This window comes from Podarcis filfolensis, assembly GCF_964270895.1.
Source record: "Podarcis filfolensis genome assembly, chromosome: 9".
NCBI lineage: Eukaryota > Metazoa > Chordata > Lepidosauria > Squamata > Lacertidae > Podarcis > Podarcis filfolensis.
The window spans coordinates 7,636,144-7,663,708 of NC_139610.1; the positions used below are offsets into that span (position 1 = coordinate 7,636,144).

The 27,565-nt window shown below is 45.1% G+C and overlaps 1 protein-coding gene across 2 annotated transcripts in view; it reads right to left on the reverse strand.

The window, feature by feature from the left end:
• FAM184B (family with sequence similarity 184 member B) overlaps positions 1 to 27,565 on the reverse strand; it is a 76,111-nt gene that overhangs the window by 7,425 nt on the left and 41,121 nt on the right. The window contains exons 6-15 of one of the 2 annotated variants that reach the window (XM_083630188.1): positions 23,840 to 23,950; positions 22,317 to 22,418; positions 13,341 to 13,453; positions 13,091 to 13,220; positions 10,041 to 10,253; positions 8,698 to 8,851; positions 6,900 to 7,000; positions 5,169 to 5,353; positions 2,304 to 2,450; positions 2,044 to 2,161 (exon numbers count right to left, since the gene is read on the reverse strand). In XM_083630188.1, the coding sequence (XP_083486314.1) occupies positions 2,044 to 2,161; positions 2,304 to 2,450; positions 5,169 to 5,353; positions 6,900 to 7,000; positions 8,698 to 8,851; positions 10,041 to 10,253; positions 13,091 to 13,220; positions 13,341 to 13,453; positions 22,317 to 22,418; positions 23,840 to 23,950 (1,374 nt within the window). The remainder of the gene's footprint in view (positions 1 to 2,043; positions 2,162 to 2,303; positions 2,451 to 5,168; positions 5,354 to 6,899; positions 7,001 to 8,697; positions 8,852 to 10,040; positions 10,254 to 13,090; positions 13,221 to 13,340; positions 13,454 to 22,316; positions 22,419 to 23,839; positions 23,951 to 27,565) is intronic. The other variant, XM_083630189.1, reaches the window with a different exon arrangement.

Genomic DNA, 27,565 nt, shown 5'->3' on the forward strand with positions numbered 1-27,565 from the left:
CTGAGAGGGGGTTGTGCCTGAGTCCAGGGGGGCATTTGGGTGGTGGAGATAGCCTGTTCCCGGCTTTCCACCTATCCAGGTGTTCACCCTTGGCTGACCTATGCTGGAACCCTGGGTCAGCACTACCTGCATGGCAGGGAGCTAGTTGAACCAGAGCCTATGCAACCAGTCACATTCTGTAATCAATAAAGTTGCAGCCTAAATTCTGCCAAAAACCAAACCAAAATTTGAGTCTTGTGTGAATTTATTTAAGGGGGAGGTTTAAAGGTCTGAACTCGCAAATCCTGAATGAGAGTGGGGCAAACTGATAACAGAAATACAGAGCTGGGTGTTGAATGGAAAATTGAGGAGCACAGATTATTGCCTTCAAGTACACAGCTGGGCCTGTTGCACGGGGGTTAACAGAGGAGATCTGTTATGTACTGACGTTCTCACCCTGGGCCAGCAGGGGGATACTGTAGATAGTTATGCAAATGAAGGATCGAAAGTGACGTTCAGTGATTGGCTAGTTACAGAAAATGGTTACTGTTGCATTCTAGTGGAGCTCTATATAAGCAGGCTGGCTGAGCTCCTCAGTTCAGTTCTGTTCCAGCTTACAAATAAAGAGCCGCTTTGGAAGAATCGCTGTGTCGTCTGATATGTTCGCCCACAACTTAACAAGATCTATTCCTTCTCTCCTTCCCCCACTTTTCCATCATTCCTTTGGGCAAGAGTGCCTCCTCTGGAGTGAAGGAGGAGGCAACTGGGTGGTTGGGTATACAGGAAGTGTACACTGTGTGCAGTGGAGTGGGATTGTGCAAAATGGGACCAGCTGAGCCCTTTGTCAATTCTTCCTATAGGAGGATGGCTCATGCCTGAAATTAATATAATTAAGTTGGGGGTGGAGGGCGGAAATAGTGTTATTCTGAAACTGGAAAATCTTTCCAAAATCTTTCATCTTGATCGCTATGAATAATAATAATAATAATAATAATAATAATAATAGTAATTTTTTATTTATACCCTGCCCTTCCTGGTTCAAAAACCGGGCTCAGGGCAGCTAACAACAAATTGAAAACACTTTAAAGCACTTAATTATAAAAGCAGCATAAAATACGGTATAAAAACATGAATAACAATAAAATTCAAAAATCATAAATCAATTAGGTAATCCCCAGGGCTAGCTGGCTGAATTGGTCCTACTTGGGCCAGCGAGGAGGCCAGGGGAGAATTAGCTGTGGGGTCTCAGAGTGTGTGATCTTCATAAAAAGGGTGGGGGAGGGAAGAGAAGGGAAATAAAAGATCAGGCTGAATTCAAATTAAAGGCCAGGCAGAATAGCTCTGTCTTACAGGCCCGACGGAAGGAGGTTAAATCCTGCAGGGCCCTGGTCTCATGGGACAGAGCATTCCACCAGGTCGGAGCCATCACTGAGAAGGCCCTGGCCCTGGTGGAGGATAGTCTGACTTCCTTAGGGCCCGGGACCTCTAAACTATGGTTATTCATGGACCTTAAGGTCCTCTGCGGGGCAGACCAGGAGAGGCGGTCCCGTAGATACAAGGGCCCTAAGCCACAAAGGGCTTTAAAGGTCAAGACCAGAATATAATTGTGCTGAAGTCTGAAGTTGTTTGGGGTTGTGGCCCAGCCAAAGGTTTAAGGGGCCTTGATTTCAATGTGAAAGATTTAAGCAACTGCTTCAATGCTTCCACTGAAATCAAGAGGACTTGAAAAGTGCTCACTCTTGGCCAGGTCCTACCTATTGTCCTTCCAATGGCCAGTATCCACATGAAATTCTGAAGATGGAAAACAATGGGAGAATATGAAATAAGCGGCTTATTTGACTTTTTAACACCTGTGGGGATTCCTCCCTCTCACTTCCCCTAATAACTCCAAAAAATTAAGATTGTTGTGTTGTTTGCAAGCAGGGCATTCAAAGTAATGTAAAGTTGTTATGGAAAGGAAGGGGGGGGGGGAAACATATCCAAAGCAATACCTTTCCTCACAACCTTTTGGAAAATAGCTGCTTTATAGCATGTACTGTGAGTATTTTCTGGATAAAATCTCACCATTAATTCCTTGATCATCTCTTCTTTTTCATGTAATTTATCCCGCAGGCAGCCTATAAGATGTAGGTCTTCCAGCCTAGGCTCCCTCTTTCGCTCCCTCTCTTCTAATTCTTTAAGTCTGTGTCAATTACAGGATGAAAAGCACTTGAGGAAGATTGCAGAACGCAAACACAAAGTCATATATTATCAAAAATCACCATACATTAACATCTTCACTAGTCCAACACATATTGCACACTTAGGCACATAGAGCCACATACTCATTTTCCAAGGAGACAATCTTCGCATGAAGTAGGCCTTGTGAACTACTGAAATCAGACATCATGCTTTGAATCTCCTTGCGGTGTTCTTGTTCCAAGACGTCAATTTCCCTTTTATGTTTGATTTTAAGGTCCTCTTCCAATAACCTTAAATGGTGATATCAAAATGTGTAATAAAAATAAATACCAAGGACACAATTGTTCAACATGCTATAGTGGGTTGAAAATGAAATATGAAACATTCCATAGATCAAGTGAGATTTCATGAAGTATGATTGACATTTCATTTCACAGCTAAACTATGCAATGAAAAAATGCACATTGTGTGTGTGGGGAAAAGGCTATTCATTTGGAGAAGGCGAATGCTCAGCAATGCTTCTCTACTGCTCAGCAATGCTTCTCTACTGCTGCAGTCACACTGGCTGTGGGTGATCTACAGAAAGAAAACTGCCAAGACGGAGCGAATCTTTGAAAACTAGAGCGTTGTGAAGGAAAGCAGAAACACATTTGCTTCATTCTTCCTGTTCTTCCACATCTCACTTCACATCACGTTTGCAATATAATAATAATAATAATAATAATAATAATAATAATAATAATAATAATAATTTATTACTTATACCCCCCCATCTGGCTGGATTTCCCCAGCCACTCTGGGCGGCTTACAACAGGAGATTAAAAATACATTAAAACATCAGTCATTAAAAACTTTTCTAAACAGGGCTGCCTTCAGATGTCTTCTAAATGTCAGATAGTTGTTTATTTCTTTTTTCTTTTTAAAATATTTTTATTAACAATTTCAACAGACAAACTATCTAAACATATCATATTGATTATTATTTTTCCCTTACCCCCCTTCAAACCCTCCCCCCGATACTTCCCTCAGCTCCCCTCTCTGATTTCTCAGCACATATTATTCTCTGCATGTTATAAAATTATACATATCCTTATATTATCTATCTATCATGTTATTAACCAATGAAGTTGTTTATTCAAATCCTGCCAAGGAGTCCAGTTCATTTTGTTGTCTTTTTAGGTAATTTGTAAAAAGCTCCCATTCTTCCAGAAAGTCACAGTTGTCCTTGTCCTGCAGTTTGTATGTCAATTTAGCCAGTTCTGCATAACTCATCAGTTTTTCTTGCCACTGTTCTTTCATTGGGATTTCCTCATTCTTCCATTGATAGCTGTTTATTTCTTTGACATCTGATGGGAGGGCATTCCACAATATTCTCTCCCTCACACAGGACAAGTTTCTGCACCAGGGCTTGTCAATCTCCCTGGTGTGGGAGAAGTGAATTTTCTTATTGGACAAAATATGGCAAACTGGAGATACTGCTAAGTAGGAAAGAGGAGGCAGGTGCTCACATTTTCTATTCCCTCTGCACCGCTATCACATCTGAATTGCATCAAGAGTGAATATAAACAATGGCCTCTATTGATCCCATCAAAATTTCCAGATGTTTGATACAAAGGGAGATCCAAAAAAACCCTGTTTGATATACACCAGCAATTAGTTCCGGAGTGCTAGATGGCTGACTGGGAGCGGCTGCCAGGACCATATAACACTAAAAGATCTACATTAGCTCCCAGTACGTTTCCAAGCACAATGTGTTGGTGCCAACCTTGAAAGCCCTCAATGGCTTTGGCCCTGTATACCTGAAGGAGCGTCTCCGCCCCCATTGTTCAGCCTGGGCACAGAGGTCCATCTCCAAGGGCCTTCTGGCGGTTCCCTCCCTGCGAGAAGCGAGGTTACAGGGAAACAGGCAGAGGGCCTTCTCAGTAGTGGCACCCGCCCTGTGGAACGCCCTCCCACCAGATGTCAGGGAGATGATCAGTAGAATGTTGGCTACCTGGTGGGCGGGGCTTATGTGTTCTGCTCTGGAATAAGCCCATCCCCTTCTGTGTGTTCAGTTAAGAAGGACCAATTGCCACTTCTTTTCTTGCCTCACGTTGTTGTATTTCGTTTCTCTTATTATGTTATTTCGTTACAGTCTTCTTTATCATTAAAGCTTGGTTTACATTTACGTGAACCACTTATTTTTCTCAAAGAAAAAAAAGAAACTCTGCTGAGGAAAGGTGTGGAATATCCTAAACTTGGGTGAGTGAGGGGATATTCCCAGTTTGCCAGGAGGACTGACTTTGCTAACTTAGCGGAAAAGTAAGAACTCAAGGTAACAATCTTTTTATAAAAGTATGGAAATGGTTTATGGAATATTTACAAATAAATTGTAAACGGGTAAGAACATTGGCAGGATTACTGTAATAACCTGCAGTTTTATAAGAGTATATATTTGAAGTAGATGAATAAATGAGCAAATTAAGTTAATTTGGATATGCAGAAAATATTAAAAATAAATGTAAGGAACCACAGAAAAAGGGGGAAGGAAGGCAATGTTTGAAATGTTTAAATGAAATGATTGTAATATTATTGAAATGTATAAAATTGAAAATAATAAAAAATTGTTACTCATCTCCCCAAATCCACAACAGGGCCTTCTCAGTAGTGGCACCTGCCCTGTGGAACACCCTCCCGTCGGATGTCAAAGTGATAAACAATTATACAACTTTCTGTAGACATCTGAAGGCAGCTCTGTATTGGGAAGCATTTAATGTATGCTTTAATTTAATTTAATGTGGGGTACAAGAAATAAATTACTCCTACTGCTACTACTATGGGTGTGATAGGCCAAAGTCTTACCTCATTCCACACAAAGGACTTTCTGCTAGGCCTAAGGCCACGTAGTCCTATTCCTACTCTTCTAACGTCCTACCTCAACAATGGCAGTTGGGGACTAGATAGTATTCCTGAAATTTAGGGGGTGGATTGGGCCCTAGGGTGAAAGTGGCAAAATATCAGTGGCAAACCTTCTTTGTTGGCTCTCCTTGTCTTGAAGCTGTGCAGACGTTTGTTTCTGTCGTTCCACTTCTACGGTCAGAAGATCCATTGTGTCCTTAAGAAGGACATTCTCATTTTTGAGCCCAGAATTTTCATGCTGACATTTTTCCAGTTCATCTTTAAGAGATTTCATCTGATTCTGGCAATTTTCTTCCTAAGAAAAATAGCAAAAACTGAGGTTTGCACATTATGGATGTGGACGATACCATTCCATTTAGAAAATGCAGAAAAGGATAAAGATCTGTTTCGGGGGTCTTTTGAGGAGTAACAGAAAATAGCTGCACATGCCTATTCAACATGCAGCTGTATGAAATGCCCCTATACCAGAGATTGCGTCTCTAAATCAGGGGTAGCCATGATGTCCTCTACATATGTTGTTGGTCTACATCTGCTATCATCCCTGACCACTGGGTACCACGTTGGCTACCCTGCTTTAAATTATCAGGTATATTCGATGATTCCACGGCAGTGCAGAAAAGGATGTGGTAATGGACACAGGAGTCTGATTCCCGAGAATCTGAGCTTTCATTTAGCAAAAAAAGCAGACAGTTAGCCCTTATGGAAGCGATGGTCAGGCTTGAAAATGTGGCTGGCAAAATCCATGCAATTTCTAGTGCTTAGCGTTCTCTATGGCTTGTTGACTCTCTCACGCAGTGGCAGCACCAGAAAAATATATCTAGGGGAGCACATAAGGGGCAAAGTATACTTCTAGGGGGTTAGATGTGTGCCACATGTTAAGATATTTGAGAGAAATATAACAGTATATGTTAATGACAGGAGCCCAGCAATGGGGGTGAAAGGGAAGGCAGGCATGTTTGGGGGAGATTTGCCCCCTGCTCTCCATGGTGCTGGCTATGCCCGAATACCCAAATACCCAAAAAAGGTAAAGGTAAAGGGACCCCTGACCATTAGGTCCAGTCGTGACCGACTCTGGGGTGGCGGCGCTCATCTCGCTTTATTGGCTGAGGGAGCCGGCGTACAGCTTCCGGGTCATGTGGCCAGCATGACTAAGCTGCTTCTGGCGAACCGGAGCAGCGCATGGAAACGCCGTTTACCTTCCCGCCGGAGTGGTACCTATTTATCTGCTTGCACTTTGACATGCTTTCCGACTGCTAGGTTGGCAGGTGCAGGGACCAAGCAACGGGAGCTCACCCCGTCGCGGGGATTCGAACCGCCGACCTTCTGATCGGCAAGCCCTAGCCTCTGTGGTTTCACCCACAGTGCCACCCGTGTCCCACCCCTGACCAAATACCCCCAAAAAAGCACTAAGTAAAATAGCAAAAGAGATCCCACAAATTTGTTTCAATTGCATAATGTATACAGGCTATAATACGTCTGGATTACCAATGTTTTATGGATGGTTTTTATTATTTTATTGTCTAAATTATGCCAATAAAGGCTGAATGAATGAATGAGTATACAAGCTAGAGAATTCTGCTCTTGATGCAGAATCTGGGTGACTGGTGTAAAATTTAACACAAGTGCATGTGGGAACAATCCCAAAGTACTGTCAACAGTGGCAAGCTTATTATAATATACAGTAAATATAAAGTACACTGATGGGCTTTTGAACTGAGAACTCTGTTCCTAAAAAAACAAACAGTAGAAGCCATTTAAAATCTTAAACAGGATTTGTCACAACTGATCAAGTGTAGTTTGTTTGTGGCATCTGGTCAATAGTAGAGAAATAAGAAGTTTGCCTGCTGCTTCTTCGCAGTCACCATAGCCTTCAGTTCCTCTTGGAGTTCCGCCTTTTCTTTATTCTTTATCTGTTGCTCAGACAGCTCCCTTCTCAGAGATTCTAGAAACAAACGCAAACATGTGAAAAAACCGCAGGAAAGCTCTTCTGAAACAGGGAGAAGCTTTTAGGTACTAGTATCCTAGTAAGTGCTAAATGGACACCAAAGGAGCAGAGAACAATGTTATGTACACATGTGCATGTGTACATAGAATCATAGAATTGGAGAGTTGGAAGGAATCCCAAGGATCATCTAGTCCAACCCCTTGCAATGCAGCAACACGTGGCGCAGTTTAGTGAACCCAGACGGATATGTGCCTCCAAACGCACCTCTGTATTGATGCTGGGTGAGTGAAGCTTGTTTCTGCACATAGATCTCTCTTTCTGCATCAGGACAATTTTACCGTATTTTTCGCTTCATAAGACGCACCTAGTTTTTAGAGGGGGAAAGCAAGAAAAAAAACATTCTGCGCAGAGCATGTAAGCAGCTCTTGCTTTTCTTGCTTTAAACCCTTCCGTCCCTCCTCCTGCTTCGCTGAGAAGCCAGCAGAGCAAGCTGTGCAGCTATCGCTGAAGCCAGCAGAGCAAGAGCGATAACTGCGCAGCACCTCTTCTGCTGGCTTCCCAGCAAAGCGGGATGAGGGACGGAAGGGAGCCCTTACAAGGGAGCGGTGAGCAGAGCCTGTATGCATCGCAGATGCGAATGCAGGCAGGAGGCTCTGCTCAGCGCTCCCTTTAAAGAGCCGTGCGGAGCGTCTGTGCAGCTCTTGGGGGTTTTCTGCGAGGTGGGAGAAGGTACTGACAGGCTGCCCTTCTCCTTCCTCGGGGAAAAGCCCCCAAGAGCCACACACACGCTCCACGCGGCTCTTGAAAGGGAGCGCTGAGCAGAGCCTCCCGCCTGTATTCGCTCCATAAGATGCACACACATTTCCCCTTACTTTTTAGGAGGGAAAAAGTGCATCTTATGGAGCGAAAAATACGGTATATTAGGGCTGCACCCATTATTATTATTATGGGGGGGGGGTAATTCTACTAAACAAAAGCTGCCCTTTGGAGGATAAGCCTTTTCTCCAAAGTCACTGGGCTTCCTTGAGGCCACTTGTTTGCTGTACAATTGTCGTCCCTCCCTCTCTTGCCAAAAGGGAGATAATCCGCCTGCCGTACATCACACTGCAGACCCGCTCCTGAAAACTGGTGGTTGCCACTTGCAAAAGGAGGCAACGCATTTGCATTCTTGTTCACGTGGCCCCGAAAGGTGGCTGAAATGGAGAAGAGGGCTTTTCTGCATGGACAGAAGATTTTGTAACAGGAAAAATTCCCCAATTCCGACGATTTATTGACTTGCATAGTTGTAGTTATTATTCGCAGACAATTGGCATTTAAAACAACAGCAGCAGCTTCATCAGAGAATCGTTCTGGGGCCTATTCTCACAAGCACTTGAACATATTGTGTGAAAAACTTGCCCAAGGTGCTACTTGATCCATAGTAAGCAGCCACTTCCAACAATTAAGAAGAAGAAGTGGGGAAATGGATGTTTCCTAGCATGGCAGAGAGCCAAACCTTCCACATGGCAATCGGTGGAAGTGGCAGCTTTCCACGGATCAGGTACCACCATGGGCAGGTTTCATTAGTTAAGTCCATTAATTTCAGTGGGTCTACTCTGAGTAAAACTTAGTTGAATACAACCCAAGGGAAACAATCGAGTGACTAATTGTCAAGTGCCCTAGTCATTACTAAAGTGACTTGTTTAATGTTGTACCTATCAGCAGTGACTGTGGCTTTTGTATCCTCTCAAGTTTGCTCTCCAACTCTTCTCTCGCCTTCTCTTCCAATGCCCCCATTTCCAGGCTGTGCGACTGCTGTTGGATATTGAAGCCGTCGTTATATTTCTGCTTCCAGGACTCCTCTGCTGCCTGCAAACAAGGAAAAATTCAAGCCTTTAAACTCCTGCTGTAAGTGGAAGTGTTGACTGATCATGGATTTTTAGCGATAGAATGTTTAAATTCGAACTCTGTTGGCTCAATCCTTTTGGTTCTCAAGTTTACCCAAATAACCCAAGTCTGTTCTAGTTTACTCTTCTTTAACGGTTGTGGATTTCTGTTTTCAGATTAATAGCCTTACAGCCCTTGATTTGGAGAGAGTCAGATGGATTTGATTTGACGCCATTGATTCAATCCCGAGTTGCTGAGAGAGGATTTGCTCCACAGACCTCTCGGCCTTTTAACCGTGGTTAAGATCAGACCCAACCATGTCTGCACTAGCCTTTTCTTGCACTGGTTAGTTAGGAGGAAATTGGTCTGGAGAAACCAGGAAAGATCAATAAGGCTGCAATCCTCCATCCATTTACTTAAGAGCAAGCCCCAATGATTTGCAGAGCATTGAGAGTAGACACGTAAAGGAATACACGTAAAGGAATACACTGTACACATCCAAATCTCTCAGAGCCAAATTCTTTTGTTTGTCACTTGCTTTCATGTCCATCTCTATTCAAGAACACAACTGCCATGCCCAGAAGCTGGGGGAACATTTATCTGCTGTGACTTTGATCCTCAAATGGTTAAGGCTCGGAATAAAGGAAAATACCGTATTTTTCACTCTATAAGATGCACTTTTTCCCTCCTAAAAAGTAAGGGGAAATGTGTGTGCGTCTTATGGAGTGAATGCAGGCTGCACGGCTATCCCAGAAGCCAGAAAAGCGAGCGGGATCACTGCGCAGCGCTCCCTCTTGCCGTTCTAGATTCTGGCTTAGCCCCTCTGTCCCTTCCCCCACCTCCTGGAAAAGCCCCCAAGAACCGCACACCCTTTAAAGAGCCGCGCGGAGTGTGTGTATGGCTCTTGGGGGCTTTTCCCCGAGGAGGGAGAAGGGCAGCCCATCAGTGACAGGCTGCCATTCTCCCTCCTCGGGGAAAAGTCCCCAAGAGCCACACACATGCTCCACGAGGCTCGTGAAAGGGAGCGATGAGCAGAGCCTGGGATGCATACAGGCTCTGCTCAGTGCTCCCTTTAAAGAATATTTTTTTCCTTGCATTTCCCTTCTAAAAACTAGGTGCGTCTTATGGAGTGAAAAATATAGTAAATCAGCACTGCCAGTACAAATCTAACCTCCAGCTCTTGATTTTTGCTTTTCTCCAGGAGATTTATGGCTCTTTGGTGAGACACCTCCAGCTGCACTTTAATATCTTGGCTTTGCTTAATGGTGTCCTGAAGATCTTGCAGAAGCTTTTCTCTCTCCTTGCTGGACAGTAGCTCCTGTTCTTCGAGGGCTTCCCTGAAAGCATTGGCTTGCTGCTCTAAAGCTTCCTTCAGCTGCGCAACCTTCAAATATTAGAATCCAACAAGACACAGTCATTAACCACAGCAGTTACCTACCATCACCATCAAAGAACAACTTGTTCAAAAGAAAATATCCTTTATTATTCTTTGAAAAAGTATTCTCAGGTAAGCTAGGCTTACTTGCTTCTACCAATCTTAAAAGGTAAAGGGACCATTAGGTCCAGTCATGGCCGACTCTGGGGTTGCGGCGCTCATCTCGCTTTATTGGCCGAGGGAGCTGGCGTACAGCTTCCGGGGTCATGTGGCCAGCATGACTAAGCCACTTCTGGCGAACCAGAACAGCACATGGAAACACCGTTTACCTTCCTGCCGGAGCAGCGCATGGAAACGCCGTTTACCTTCCCGCCGGAGTGGTACCTATTTATCTACTTGCACTTTGACATGCTTTCGAACTGCTAGGTTGGCAGGAGCAGGGATCGAGCAATGGGAGCTCACCCCATCGCGGGGATTTGAACCGCCGACCTTCTGATCGGCAAGTCCTAGGCTCTGTGGTTTAACCCACAGCGCCACCCACATCCCTTTCTACCAATCTTACACCAGATTTAAAACCACCAACAGCAAGAGCAGAAATCCCTGCTTGGCTAGCAAAAACTGGAGCACGCTTCAAGCATGATTCCAACAAGTAACTATATATTTCAGTTGCGGTTTTAATGGGAACAAAGTACACTGAGCTTTCTCGGGATTGTGCTCAAGGTTTTCAAGAAACCCTGTCGGAGAATCTTGTTACGCTAAGTCAGGGGTGGGGCAACCTCCAGATTTTATCCAGACTCATCCACTCATTCTAAAGCAGGCTGGCAGCACAAGACTGTAAGCCGAGAGAGGTCTGTCAATTCTAGTAGAGGGTTCCTGTGCCAGAGAAGAGAGCTCCTGCAATATTGCCTGTTTCAGCACTACCACTGTGGACAACCAAAGGGTGTGTGTGAATCAAGGTACCAGATCAGCAGGGGTCAGGTGACACAAAGGACCAATAGAGTTCTCCCTGGTTTTATGAAGTGACACATTCCGGCCCGGCTTTTCCATTTGAGCAAAGTGTCTCCCAGACTGTTGGGTCTACCAGACCAGACTGTGTGCTGCTTCTCTCCTTGGGAGCCCCCTTAGCAGGGCTGGCCCACCCATGAGGTGGGATGAAGCAGCTGCCTCAGGCAGCAGAAACCCAAACAGTGGCTCCCCAATGGGTGCCTTGCCGACTCGGTTGCCTCCACCGGTGGAAAGTGGTAGCAGCCCTGGCTGCCAGCAAGATCTTGCCGAAACCTTGCAAGATCTCGCTGGAACGCATCGCTGTCATCATTTCGTGAGTGCCACCATGCAGCCCAGGTACGGGAGACTTAGGTAGTGGCAGGGCAGGAGCAGCATGTTCCCAATTTGCCTCAGGCGGCAAAGTGGAATACACCACCTTGCCCATCAGAATCCTCTGTCATTGCAGATCTCTCATTTCCTGGTGGGCAGGGCATGTACCAGGTAAGATGGACTCTGCCATCCATGCTGCTTCTTTTCCTAGGAACTGCTACTCCTTGAGCAACTTTGGCACAAACGAGTGACGATGATTAATGTTTTTAGCCAGAGGAGATGGAACCATCCCTCCGAAACATGCCAGCACTCACAAGTTTGCCATGGACAGCCTGGCTCCATAGGCTGAGGAACCCATGGCAAGAGACCTGTTGTACATGGACCTGTGTCAGCATGTTGTTTTACAGATAAAATTGGATTGTTGCTTAGGTAAAGGGACCCCTGACCGTTAAGTCCAGTCATGGCCGACTCTGGGGTTGCGGCGCTCATCTCGCTTTACTGGCCAAGGGAGTCGACGTTTGTCCACAGACAGCTTCCGGGTCATGTGACCAGCATGACTAAGCCACCTTCTGGTTAACCAGAGCAGTGCACGGAAATGCCGTTTACCTTCCCGCTGGAGTGGTACCTATTTATCTCCTTGCACTTTGATGTGCCTTTGAACTGCTAGGTGCTAGGCAGGAGCTGGGACCAAGCGACTAGAGCTCACCCCGTCGTGGGGATTCAAACTGCTAACCTTCCGATTGGCAAGCCCTAGGCTCTGTGGTTTAGACCACAGTGCCACCCGTTACATGACTTACATGACTTTAATTCAACATAACCTTCAGGCCAGTGAAAACTAGCTGCTTGGAAGAAATTATTGTTGGTCACTGGGAGTGCATAGCCTGTTGCCCCAGTTGATGTCTGGGTCAAAAAGCAGTTTTAAGAAATAATGGTTTTTAACTGTCATTCCTATGCTCCCAATGAAGTATTCTGATGAAAGCCAGCTAAGTTTTATTTATAGCATCTAAATTCTCCATTCTTATGCCTATGTGTTTTCAAACTTCCTGAACTCCAATAAAACACATCCCTTTTTCCATCTGTGTTCAACTCTCCACATAGCAATGAAATTTTCTCTCCATGAGCAAAAGAGATCTCTGCTTGGAGCATCCTCCCGTAGCCAAAATGGAGAGGTGCCTGCCACATTCTTATGCTCCATGGATCCTGCCTATTCTACAAGGAGCTTGGGGCAATGTATTAGATCTTATTCCATTTTTGTCCTTGCAAAAGCTCTAGATGTAAGTTCAGCTGAAAGCTGATGAGTCATCATTTGCAGCTGATCTCAGATCTGACAAGGGTCTTTCTTTAACTTGTAGAGGCAGACTTCTATGTGCGACACAATTATAGCGCGGCTGAAGGCACAGGGCTTTCGGTCCCATGGCTGAGGTTTACTGTCATTTCTATATGCACTGGGCTGAGCTTTACATATGTAGCTGGCCTGCTGTTCAAAGGAATGCATTTGTCATGAAATAGCAATACAGAATTCGCCACTGTACTTGAGCTTGCAATTCTGTCTTTTGGTAGTACCATTCCTCTTGCAAAGCTTGAATTTCTTTGGCCTTCTCCTTCTGGAAACTGGCAACGGTATGCCTGACTTCTCTTTTTGGTGCACCTCCAGAGTCCAGCCTTGAAGAAAGAGTATTTGTTGCATTACGAAAAGAATACCAGTATCTTCCGACACAGTAATTACCAGACTTGAAGTTTACAGTCTTTAGGGTGGATTAGGACTCGCACCCCACTAAATACCTTGGCTTCTCTTCATTTTTGGCACCAGAAGGAGCTGCTGGCTGTTCTCTGCCTTTTGCTCTCTCTTTATGCTGTTTGGCGATGTCTTTCTGTTTTACAAATGCGTCCTGCGACTAAACAATAAATGCCAAAATAAAGCTTCAGTTAGAATGTTATCGTACATACTAAGCCTTCTCTCCCAAATTTTTCAAATGGAGTGTAATTGTTCCCCCTCCCATTACTACACACCCTCCCCCCATTGCCATTTCCCCTCTCAGAATGTATGTGGGGAGGGGGAATATTCTCAAAGTACTAGGTTGATGTTTCAAAGGCAGTGTGGCCAGTTAATAATAATAATAATAAATTTTTATTTATATCCCGCTCTCCCCAGCCGAAGCCGGGCTCAGAGCAGCTAACAACAATAAAAGTAGCACAGCATTCTAAAATCAATTCATTTTAAAATCAATTCAAAATCAAATTAATGGCAACCATTGGGCTAGAGTTCTGTGAGGATTACCGAAGGAGGGAGTCAGACTGTACCTTGGCCAAAGGCCTGGTGGAACAGCTCCGTCTTGCAGGCCCTGCGGATAGATGTAAAGTCCTGAAGGGCCCTAGTCTCTTGTGACAGAGCGTTCCACCAGATCGGGGCCACAGCCAAAAAAGCCCTGGCTCTGGTTGAGGCCAGCCTAACCTCCCTGTGGCCCGGGACCTCCAAGATGTTTTTGTATGAAGACCGTAAGGTCCTCCGCGGGGCATACCAGGAGAGGCGATCCTGTAGGTACGAGGGTCCTAGGCCGTATAGGGAAATGGAAATGGAACCAGCCTACTGCTGTTGCTGACTGTCAGTCCCTTTCCACCCACTTGCCTCAACTTTGTGACATGTGGAAGCTTTTTGCCACATGCCTTGGAACAGTTTTAGGGGTGGTGGGGAAGAAATCAGTGCAGCCCTTTGAGCATAAATACCTCACGGTTCTGCCGTATGAGTCTCCATGGCTCAGTTCTCCAAAACTTTCTTTGGTCTGCATTCCCCTCTCCCTGACACCCCACAGACCAGAATAAAAATGACCGCAACCATCTGACTTGTCAGACACACACGGGTTGACAGAGTCAAATGCGGTTTCCTTAATTTAGTCAGGCACAGAGCCAAATATTTAGCTTAAAATTACACTGGAAAGAGGTAGGGGAATCATGAACACAAACTGAACACGTAAGTCATCTGAGCCAACATTAGCCATCCAATTTCAACCGTTTTGTTGAAAACAATTTTCATTTTTGTTGGGCTGGAGAGACTCACGGATACTTTCACTCACTGCTATTTTTCTAGAAAAAGAGGTGCCAGAACTCACCACGGATGCTTCCCTTGTTCTCTTATAATGGCAATGATGCCCACCTGAGAAGTGCCAGAACTGAGGTCCAGTAACTTCCACCTTTAAAAAGCCCTGCTTTTACTATGGTATCCATGCCCAGGATACCAAATCACTTATCACAGGAATCAGAATGGGAAGCCCCAGAGACCTGTTTCTTAAGGCTTTGGGGAATGTTCCATCAAGTTAATCTGTAAGCTCAGGGAAGCTATCCAACCCAACTGAACACATTTCAGACAGGCATCTGTTGACATACCCTTTTCAGACCACGGACCCATCTTTATCCAGTACAGACATCACAGGACCACACTCAATTTTAATGCCCCTAAGTAAGTTGATGTCAGAAGCTGGGCACAGGAGGAGGAGTGGTGGAGACTGCCTCCCCATCCTGACCCTTTGGGTGGGGAGAGGAAGAGGAAGACAGTATAGTGTTATGTACTGAGTTGAATAGGATCCAAAATGCAGCAGTCTGTTTGGTCCTAGAACAATAGGATCCAGAATGCAGCAGTCTGATTGGTCCATAGGAGCCACCCAGTCCAGCTCCAGGTGGAAGTGAATCTGCAACCTGATTGGCCTACAGGAGAATCCAGGAATTAGCCAATCACATGGGGCCCATTGTGTAAATAATGTATATAAAGCAGGCATTCTGGGGGAACTTCCATTCCTCCTCACCACTATGAGCTGAATAAAGAGCATGAAATCCACTCTCGACTCCGAGTACAGTGGTACCTCGGGTTACATACGCTTCAGGTTACATACGCTTCAGGTTACAGATTCCGCTAACCCAGAAACAGTACCTCGGGTTAAGAACTTTGCTTCAGGATGAGAACAGAAATTGCGCGGTGGCAGCGTGGCAGCAGCGGGTGGCCCCATTAGCTAAAGCGGTGCTTCAGGTTAAGAACAGTTTCAGGTTAAGAACAGACCTCCGGAACGAATTAAGTACTTAACCCGAGGTACCACTGTATATTTCATATAGATTTACAACAGTGGTTTGCGGGAGGTTACAGCTCAGAGGCAGATAAGGGGGAAAGCTGGGAAATCATGTGAGAGCCGGAACAAAACCTGGCTGACACGTTGTCACTAGAAAGCACCCCAGACCCACCATCTCCCAGAACCCGGCGAGCCTTAAAAGTAAAGAGCTCAATGACAGAGGGCACTTAGCGGCACCCGTAGAGGAGATGATGATGACAAATGAGGAAGTGTGAGAGAAGGAGGGGTTGGAGATTCACTCGGGACAACGCCATTATCCAAGAGGCTGGGTTCTGTGGCCTCTCCCTGTAAAGTTTGAAATAAAAAAGGACCATGAGAAACTTTTCCTTGTCTTTAGACTTCCCTGGGCAACCAGCCGGGAGCCACTGACAGCACCATGACAGTCTATATTGGTATGCCATTACCATAAAACTTTTATTCACTTGTTCATAAATATTATAACTGCAACAGTAGTGAGATTGTTGCCAGACATCCATAGCAAGCATATTACTGTTGGTCTTGGCTAAATTTCCCAGACTAAGCAAGGTTATCCAAGCCACTGTGATTTATCTATTTATTTGAAAACCTATAACCTGCTGTTTCAGAAAATACAAGGAGGCGGCTTACAGCAATAAAACCAGTCCATAAATATCCATAAAATATAATTTAATACACCAATAAAACATACTCATTTGGACATCTCCAGTAGTCTGAGGGTACTCCTCTATCACTGTTGACTGAGGCCCAGGTAGTTTCCATGGCTTGAAGTGCCTCTGACCAACTTTCAGTTGTTAAGACAGTGATGGCCATTCTTGGGCTGTGAGAGCTTAGCTACTGCGGTCCTGAAACTGGTAATCTCAAAACTGGATTTCTGCAATGTGGAGCTTCTCTTGGGCTTAATCTGGCAGCTGCAGCCAGGTGCAGCAGCCAGGATCTTGACCAGGGCACCCTACCGGCACCAGAGAACACCTCAGCTGTGGGAGCAGCATTGGCTGACAATATGCTACCATGGACAGTTCAAGTTTCTGGATTCAGCATTTAAAGCCCTAATCAACTTGGGATCAACTAAAGGTAAAGGGACCCCTGACCATTAGGTCCAGTCGTGGCCGACTCTGGGGTTGTGGCACTCATCTTGCTTCATTGGCTGAGGGAGCCGGTGTACAGCTTCCAGGTCATATGGCCAGCATGACTAAGCCGCTTCTGACGAACCAGAGCAGCACATGTAAATGCCGTTTACCTTCCCACCGGAGTGGTACCTATTTATCTACTTGCACTTCGTGCTTTTGAACTGCTAGGTTGGCAGGAGCAGGGACTGAGCAACGGGAGCTCACCCCATCGTGGGGATTCGAACCACCGACCTTCTGATCGGCAAGTCCTAGGCTCTGTGGTTTAACCCACAGCGCCATCCCTGCCTGGCATTTTCTTCTTCTTCCCCTGTTTGGAGCCACTGTGCAAAAGGCAATATAGAAATAAGCTGCATGTATAAATAAAGCAATGGAACAAATCAAGAAAAGGAAAGATGGTATTTCCTTTTCACCGGCAGTCCCAATTCTGATCACGCAAGAGAAAAACAAACAAATCCAGAGAGGCAGGGGTGCTTATTTCCTTTCAAAATTAGCCTAGAAAGCTGCTGGTAGTTGTTACCCTCCTCTGTTTGTGTAGGTGTGAAGCACATAAATGTTAATGCACCCCCTGGGTGTCTCTCCTCCTCCTGAGCTCTGATAATGAAGTGAGCGGAAGTTGCACAGAATAACTTTAAAGCAAAATGTTAGGGATTAACAGTTCACATTTCCCTCGTTTAAAGGAAAAAATGCTTTCATCTCAGATCCTGCAAATAAAACATTTATGGAGAATACTGAGTATCTGAACTCCAGTTGTGCTTTTGTAGGTTAAGAAGGTACCAGGGGAGGAATCAATGATTGAAAATACTCTGAATGCCAACAGAAAGATCAAATTAGCTGGGTACAAATTAATTGAGCAAGCTCAGCTAAGCCTGGAGGCAGGTAGTGTTAGAGAAATAGCTGCTTGTGGTGCGTTTACTCATTTCACTTTTGTCTCTGGTAAACTGGCTTTGCAGGTTTTTATATGGTTTCGAAAACTTGCAAAGCCTTTTTGACCAGAGTTGAGAGACATCACCTTGCCAACAAAGGTCCATATAGTTAAAGCTCTGGTTTTCCCAGCAGTGATGTATGGAAGTGAGAGCTGGACCATAAAGAAGGCTGATCGCCGAAGAATTGATGCTTTTGAATTCTGGTGCTGGAGGAGACTCTTGAGAGTCCCATGGACTGCAAGAAGATCAAACCTATCCATTCTGAAGGAAATCAGCCCTGAGTGCTCACTGGAAGGACAGATCCTGAAGCTGAGGCTCCAAGACTTTGGCCACCTCATGAGAAGAGAAGACTCCCTGGAAAAGACCCTGATGTTGGGAAAGATGGAGGGCACAAGGAGAAGGGGACGACAGAGGACGAGATGGTTGGACAGTGTTCTCGAAGCTACCAGCATGAGTTTGACCAAATTGCGGGAGGCAGTGGAAGACAGGAGTGCCTGGCGTGCTCTGGTCCATGGGGTCACAAAGAATCGGACACGACTAAACGACTAAACAACAACAACAATAGAGGGCCAACACAAACGTGTGTGTCTGTGTCTGTGTCTCTGTGTGTGTGAGCTGGGCAGGAAATATCTGTCTGGTGGACCACTCTCTACCTGTGCCTCTTCCCCGGAAAAGAGAAACCACTTTGTCAAGAGCCCCCTCTTACATTGAACTGCGTGTGAAAAGTATGAGTGACAATTCATTATGACAACACAATTTTAGCTGGAAACTTGGATCTGTGAAAACAGGCAGTGGGAGCTGCTGTTCCTTAACAGCCATTTTTGCTTGTTCATCGGCACTCAGTTTGCAGTAGCTCTTAGCTTTCAGCTTTGCTGACTTTGTTATGCCATTAAAGAGGCACAAGACATTTTGATACCTGAGGTGGAACAGCAAATGCCCCTCGCACAAGTCATGGAGCACAATACCCAAGGCCAACAATGTTATCCTAGCATCTGTAGCCTAGTATTTCTGAAGCACCTCTCTCTCCTCCTGGCCATAAAAAATACAATGCTAAATTAAGTAACAGACAACTTTCTGCTCTCTCATGATGCACAAGATCAGCTGCCAGAGGAGGCATGTGAAGAATGGCTTCTGTTGATGACCTTAGGGTGTTCCATTAGGTCCCAAGTGTGTAGGGTTTTTATAGGTCAGAACCAGCACCCAGAACTGAATTTGGAAATAATCTGGAAGTCAGTGCAGATGAGAAAGGCCCTTTCTTGTTCCTCTGCCTTGCAACAGTTAAGTGAATTATCCTGAAATGTTGCTATGCCTGATGTTGTTGTGAGCTACTTTAAGCATGGTTTGCCAAAGAAAAAAGGCATTGCAACTTAGCTGGAACTGTAAACTCTTATTCCACCTTTTCTCCTCCCTGCAGTGAGTTTCCACAACACTTATTAGAATAATGGACCTTCTTTTGGAAAGTTGTATTGTATTAAGCAAGTATCTGGCAAAGTATCAGCAAGAGTGACTGGGTATAAAAAAATGGCCTGAATTATAACAACTTTAGCTGTAACATTTTTGTCTATTCCACATAGGCTGAATTTGGTGTTGGGCCAAAACGACCCTTACACAGGCAAGGAAGTTATTTTTAGTTTACAGTTGTGCCCAAGTTAGAACTGCATTGCTGAGAGCAACTCGGACGAAGAAACTAAAGCCTGTTCCATTTCACTGCTCTCAGCTGGGAGTCACACTGTCAGCAAAACACACACTTTCCTATATGCTCTGAGGTGGCCCTTCCAGTTATGACATTTGAAAGAATGGCAAATTCTTCATTGCTTATGCTGTTCTCTCTCATAACTTGCTTTCGGGTTGTGGTGCCAAGAAGCTATGGCTTCCCGTAGAAATGACACTAACAATGCAAACAATGATAGACAGCATCTTAAAAAGCAGAGACATCACCTTGCCAACAAAGGTCCGTATAGTTAAAGCTCTGGTTTTCCCAGTAGTGATGGATGGAAGTGAGAGCTGGACCATAAAGAAGGCTGATCGCCGAAGAATGGATGCTTTTGAATTATGGTGCTGGAGGAGACTCTTGAGAGTCCCATGGACTGCAAGAAGATCAAACCTCTCCATTCTTAAAGAAATCAACCCTGAGTGCTCACTGGAAGGACAGATCCTGAAGCTGAGGCTCCAATACTTTGGCCACCTCATGAGAAGAGAAGACTCCCTGGAAAAGACCCTGATGTTGGGAAAGATTGAGGGCACAAGGAGAAGGGGATGACAGAGGACGAGATGGCTGGACAGTGTTCTTGAAGCTACCAACATGACTTTGACCAAACTGCGGGAGGCAGTGGAAGACAGGAGTGCCTGGTGTGCTCTGGTCCATGGGGTTACGAAGAGTCGGACATGGCTAAACGACTAAACAACAACAAATGCAAACTGTGCTTTCCCAAAGGCAAATATTTCAATCTAATGGCTCTAACAGGATGTGATGGAAGGCAACAATCTGATCAGCCATGTCTGTAGGCACCGCTAGGTCTCCCAGAGACAACTTCTTTCCCCTTAGGAAGCTTCCACACAGCAGTTTACTGTTGATTCGTGGCTGCTCACACACACAAGTCACCCAGTGTCTGCATGACATTGTCCTCATCAAAATGCCATTCCATATTATTTCCTCACTTCTTCAGTGGTTACGGTTTCTGCAGAAATCCAGAAGCTAAAAACAATGATGGAAATGGCACATTTGGATTAAACGGGAGGGGGGAGAGAATATGAGATGGCATTTTGATGAAGATGTCATCAGCTAGAATAGATGCTGAACAAAACTTTCATGAACGAGAAGTCCACAATAAATGCCATGTGGAATCAGCTCTACCACTTTGAACGAAATCACTTTATCACTTTAAAACCTGGAGCCATAGATGTTAGAATTCCTGCTCAATGACTGCAGTCATGGGATTTTTGTCTTTCACATGACGGTATATGTTTTGACTCCACAGCGTGGGAAGTGACGGAGACAGGATGTTTGTGTTACTGTGTTCCGTGAAGTGGGACTGTTGTCCTTTGTTCTTTTTTCTCTTTGCTGTCTGATGCTAGAGAGAGAGGGAGCCATGTTGCAGTGCTCCGTGTGTGTTTATATGTACATAAAGTAGATTAGCCAAAATGCTGAGTTGCTGAGGTCTGTTACACAAGCTGCGAAGACTCTGCGGATCCCTAAGTGTGCCGGTGTCTGTTAGCATCTGTCGCTGTGATGTTCGGGCTGAAGAAAGCTTATGAAGCTACCGAATAATCGACCAGGAGGGAGGGAACATGCCAGTCATTATCAGCTCCATCTGGTACGCAGGCTGAGACCCTACCTGCCCGCAGATTGTCTCACCAGAGTTATCTCTGGTTATCTCTTGCTTGGACTACTGCAATGCACTCTGTGTGGTCACCTTTGAAGGTGACCCGGAAACTACAAATAATCCAGAATGCAGCAGCTAGACTGGTGACTGGGAGCGGCCGCCGAGACCATATAACACTGGCCTTGAAAGACCTACACTGGCTCCCAGTACGTTTCCGAGCACAATTCAAAGTGTTGTGCTGACTTTTAAAGCCCTAAACGGCCTCAGTCTAGTATACCTGAAGGAGCGTCTCCACCTCCATCGTTCCACCCGGACACTGAGGTCCATTGCCGAGGGCCTTCTGGTGGTTCCCTCGCTGCGAGAAGCCAAGTTACAGGGAACCAGGCAGAGGGCCCTCTCAGTAGTGGCACCCGCCCTGTGGAATGCCCTCCCACCAGATGTCAAAGAGAAAAATAACTACCAAACTTTTAGAAGACATCTGAAGGCAGCCCTGTTTAGAGAAGCTTTTAATGTTTAATAGGTTATTGTATTTTAGTGTTCTGTTGGAAGCCACCCAGAGTGGCTGGGGAAACCCAGCCAGATGGGCGGGGTATAAATAATTTATTATTATTATTATTATTATTATTATTATTATTATTATTATTATTATTATTAGTCTCTGCCAGGGTCCTACTCTAGTGTAGGCTGAACTCCTGACAATAGGTGCAGAGCCTTATTTAGCAGTTTGTTATTGATAAAGCAAGACTCCCAAGTTCCAACCTGGCAATGAAATGGCGCTGATAAGTTCAATCCAATCAGACTGAAACTACCTATCTCCCTTTGCTTTCTGACTAGCAAAGCAGTGTTATTTCACACGCACAAGAGAAGTCATTAATTACAGCTTCTCCCTCCCTTGCAAAAGGAAACAGAAGCTGACATTTAATTACCCCAAGAGGGTACTCAGGTGACAATAACCCCCTTGTTGGAATCAACAAGAATGCGGGGGAAAACAGGTTAAACTTGCAAACAATAAACTTGTAATTGAAGTTGCCATAGATCTTATAGAATTAATGTGTGAGTGACGATTATGCGAGAACCTTTGCCATAGTAAGAGCACTGCAGGATAGTGTATTGCCAAATTTGTGCTGTGTGGAACCTCCATTCTGATTCCTATTAATTACAGAAAGCAATACTGTGGAAATGCTAACAGGCTCTAGTATGGAAGCAATTTAGGTTACAATATGAAAAAGCCAGAAAAAGTCAGAAAAAGCCGGCTTGGCCTTTTAATGACCAACAAATGTCCACCCCTTACCTCCTGTTGCCGCTCATGAGTTTTTCTGGCATGAGATTTAAGAAATTCTGCATATTTGGGGATGTCTCGGTTTTGCCTGATGAAATTCTCTAGCCTTAAAACCTAAATTAGCAAGATAAAAAAAGGCACATAACATGGGGAACATACACTGATGCAACATCTGCTTATTTGATATAATCCTAATTGTTCCAGATGAGGCCCAGTTCACCTCTCATTATGAGCAGGCCAAGCCTGCAGAGGATGCTTTTTATAGTGGAATCCTAACCATATCTACTCAGAAGTAATGCCTACTGATTTTAATGGGGCTTAAAAAGTAAAGGTAAAGGGGCCCCTGACCATTAGGTCCAGTTGTGGCTGACTCTGGGGTTGCGGCATTCATCTCGCTTTATTGGCCGAGGGAGCTGGCGTACAGCTTCCGGGTCATGTGGCCAGCATGACTAAGCCGCTTCTGGCGAACCAGAGCAGCGCACGGAAATGCCGTTTACCTTCCCGCCAGAGTGGTACCTATTTATCTACTTGCACTTTGATGTGCTTTCGAACTGCTAGGTTGGCAGGAGCAGGGACCGAGCAACGGGAGCTCACCCCGTCGCGGGGATTCAAAACGTCGACCTTCTGATCGGCAAGTCCTAGGCTCTGTGGTTTAACCCGCAGCGCCACCCGCGTCCGTTTTAATGGGGCTTACTGCCAGCTAAATAGGACTGCAGCCTGAAATAATGAACACAGTGGTGTAGCGTGGGGGGTGCAGGGGGGGCCGGCCACACCGGGCGCAACATCTGGGGGTTAGGGTTAGGGGGCGCAAATCCACGGGTTAGGGAGCGCAAATCCACGGGTTAGAGGGTGCAAATTACTTGCCTTGCCCCGGGTGCTGACAACCCACGCTACGCCACTGAATGAACATACACATTAGGTGTGGAGCCAAAATTTGGGCTGGTAAAAGCATACCCTCCTGTCCCCTTGTTGTCCAGTCAATAAACCATGGGAGAATCTCCCCTTATCTCTCATCCCCTACTCATCTTTTCCCTGATGCATGCTCTGTTTGTGTCAAGGCTTGGCTGCCACAAGCAGAAAACAATATAAAATTTGACTTTTGCATGGAATTCACGTATGATTGGCTGAGAATTGGTGACAAATGCAGTTCATTTTCCTGGATTGTTCTCCAACCTTCATGGGAGATAAACGGTCAGAGTTTTGTACCTCTGATCATTTTAATAGCAAGAAATAAAACCTCCCAGCCATAAAGTTTTAAAATATACTGGGCAGATGATGCCTTGGAAAGAGCAAACCATTATTCTCTGGATCATATACTGCACAGAGTTGCTGGTACTCTTACAGAACCAAGTCATTCTATCAATAAGGACCCTATTTAAATGATGATCAGCATAGTACATATTTTCAGGCTATAGTCTTGTGATGTCCTTCTTGAAGAATAAGTTGAAGCTTATGAATCCCATCAAGAGTTTTTCAGGTAGCAAGAAAAGCTAAAATGGCTTGCATGATCACAGATGGATTTATACTTTACACACCTCCAGAGAACAGTCTTCCAGCTTTCCATTTATTGCTTCTTTTTCCTTTTGTAGCTGTCTTATATCATTCTCATATTTCTTTTTTAATTCCTCTATCTGTATCTGAACCTCCTAAAATGGAAAAATCAAGCGATTGTCATATTTGAACACTATGCAGCAAAACAATGCGTCCAGACACGGGGAGAAATATTTAACATGTAAAACACACACTCAAAACAGATGCACCGAACCCAAAGGAACGAATAACACTTTTCTCATTTCTCAAATCTGGCATGTGGGAGAACATTAAAAGTATCTGAAATATCCCCATCTTCACAAGAACACTCAGTCTTCTCAAAAGTGTGTGTGCATTAAGGGACTTTGGTGGGGTGGCTATATTTTTAGATTTTTTGTGTGCGGCTGCCACCTACCACTTCAAGAATGCCGCTGGGAATGATGCTATACCATGACTTCCCAATGCTAAGAAAACCTTGAATAAGTTAAATAAAATCAGCTGCTGCTGCAGTAAAAACTGACAGGTTTGGGAGAAGGCTAGGCCAGGTACAGTTTAGGAGCAGCTGCATTCTTGGGAACAAATTTCTCAACCTAAGGATATTAGTACACTCCCACTTTCACATTCTACAGCATTTCATAGTGTTGCATTTAATAAGATTGCAATCCCTATTATTAGGGCGCAAACCCCACTGAACTTGCTGGGACTTACATCTGAGTAAACATGCATAAGATTTAGATTTGTCTAGTAAAAGGTAAAGGGACCCCTGACCATTAGGTCCAGTCGTGACTGACTCTGGGGTTGCTGCGCTCATCTCGCTTTATTAGCTGAGGTAGCCGGCGTACAGCTTCCGGGTCATGTGGCCAGCATGACTAAGCCGCTTCTGGTGAACCAGAGCAGCGCACGGAAACGCCGTTTACCTTCCCGCCGGAGCAGTACCTATTTATCTACTTGCACTTTGATGTGCTTTCGAACTGCTAGGTTGGCAGGGGCAGGGACTGAGCAACGGGAGCTCACCCTGTCGCGGGGATTCAAACCACCGAACTTCTATAGTTCTATAGATTTGTCTAGACAAGCCATCAAAAAGAAGAAAATGAGAAATGCACCAGAACCGTTTTCTCTGAATCATTGAGCTCCTACCCACCCCACACCCCGCCCCGAGTAAAACCATTCATACATAGATGAGTATAATTAGGCTTGCCAAGTTGCAACTTCAAATAGAAACCTGTACATTTAACAGGGCAGACTGGTATGTTCTGCAGAAGTGCCCATGCCATAGCATTTGATCTGTAGAAAAAGAAAACTCAAGGTTCAAGTCTGGCTAAAAGCCAGGCCACCTTCTGGTTTGGAAGTCAATTCCTTTATTATTCTATCTGTGAGAGTTCTTCGCACTTTCCCAGTGTGACACAAAAAACTGCACTTCTCACTTGCCCAGTATACCTGAAGGAGCGTCTCCACCCCCATTGTTCAGCCTGGACACTGAGGTCCAGCTCCGAGGGCCTTCTGGCAGTTCCCTCCCCAAGAGAAGTGAAGTTACAGGGCCTTCTCAGTAGTGGTGCCCGCCCTGTGGAAGGCCCTCCCACCAGGCGTCAAGGAAATAAGCAACTATCTGACTTTTCGAAGACATCTGAAGACAGCCCTGTTTAGGAAAGTTTTTATTGTTTGATGGTTTATTGTGTTTGTAATATTCTGTTGGGAACCGCCCAGAGTGGCTGGGGAAACTATTATTATTATTAATCATCATCATCATCATCCAGTCATTCGAGAGTTGATGGGAAGTTCTCCTGCATAAGGTTCCACTGAACTGAGCTGAGCAGAGCTGAGCACGAGGTGTGTGAAAGTGCTAGAGAGGCAGGCACACCTGCCCCCTTCCTTCCCATGTGATGCTTGATGCTTGTCCTACCACTCCGATTTTCTGGGCATACTGCTAAGATGTGTATAATACCCAAAGCCAACAAGTATCATAAAGGTAAAGGGACCCCTGACCATTAGGTCCAGTTGTGGCCGACTCTGGGATTGTGCCGCTCATCTTGCTTTATTGGCCGAGGGAGCCGGCGTACAGCTTCCGGGTCATGTGGCCAGCATGACTAAGCTGCTTCTGGCAAACCAGAGCAGCACATTGAAACGCCGTTTGCCTTCTCACCGGAGCGGCACCTATTTATCTACTTGCACTTTGACGTGCTTTCGAACTGCTAGGTTGGCAGGAGCAGGGACCGAGCAACGGGAGCTCACCCTGTCGCGGGGATTCGAACCGCCGACCTTCTGATCAGCAAGTCCTAGGCTCTGTGGTTTAACCCACAGCACCACCCGCGTCCCAAACAAGTATCATGCTACCACACAAATCAGTTATTTAAACTTCTGAGCCCTGAGCTGAATGCCTAGCTCACAGAGTCCTTTGGGAAGCTGCAAAAGCTGAGAGCTCATTTACAGTGGAAAGAGCTGAATGTTCATCTTGTATGAATTGCCTTAGGATATCCCTATTTAGCATACTAGTGAACTTACTCTTCCTGCTTGAACCAACTTGCTGATGGAATACAATATTTCAGCCTGATCTTGAAAGACTATGAATTGGGGAGGGAAGTGGGGAGTGCCGATGACAAGGGCTTCGTCCCTCATGGAGACCGATAAATTTCAAAGCAGAGAAGTTTAAGATGATTCAGAGCAACCAAGCAAGGCTCAAAGACGTACTGAGCAGAAGCAATAAAAAGGAGAGCCATAACACCCGCAAAGGGAATAAGTGATGAGAAAATTTAGATTTAGTCTGAGGATAGCTGCAGTAAGCAACATTTCAAAGTAAGAAATGGGTTTCTTCCCCTAAAAAAACAAAGGTTCCTATTCAGCTAGAAATAATTTGCTCTTGACATTCCTGGATAAAACACAAAGATTCTTATACATAAAACTACCAGGGCTACAAAACACACAAAAACAACTATCGATGTCTCCAATATCAGAAGCCGAGATTAGGGAAACAATCTCAAATATGGTAAATGGTAAAGTACCTGGGCTAGACTGCTTTCCAGTGGAATGGTATAAAATACATTATCTAAGTGATAAGAGATCAATATATCAGTTATATGATGAGATCTTTAGAGAAGGATTCAGCTCAACACTATTTAACCAGGCTTATATTACTGTTATTCCAAAGCCTGGCAAGGACCTAATACAATGTGCCAACAATCGCCCAATTTCTTTGATAAACATTGATACAAAAATCTTAACAACGATATTGGCAAATAGACTGCAAAGAGCAAAATCAACTATTATTAAAAATGACCAAACAGGGTTTATATAGACGAGACAAGCTGCAGATAACATCAGACTGGTAGTGGATTTGATACATTTAAACAGGAAAGGTGAAGATTTAGCTATACAGTGGTACCTCTGGTTGTGAACAGGATCCGTTCCGGAGGCCCGTTCACAACATGAAAAGAGTGCAACCTGAAGTGCCGTATCTGCGCAGGTGTGCGGCACGATTTGGCGCTTGTGTGCATGCACGAAGCATGATTTAGCGCTTATGTGCATGCGTGAGTGGCGAAACCCGGAAGTAACCCTTTCCGGTACTTCCAGGTCGCCGCGAGACGTAACCTGAAAGAACGTAACATGAAGCAAACGTAACATGTGGTATGACTGTACCAGGGGTAGGCAAACTAAGGCCCGGGGGCCGGATACAGCCCAATCGCCTTCTCAATCCGGCCTACGTACGGTCCGGGAATCAACGTGTTTTTACATGAGAA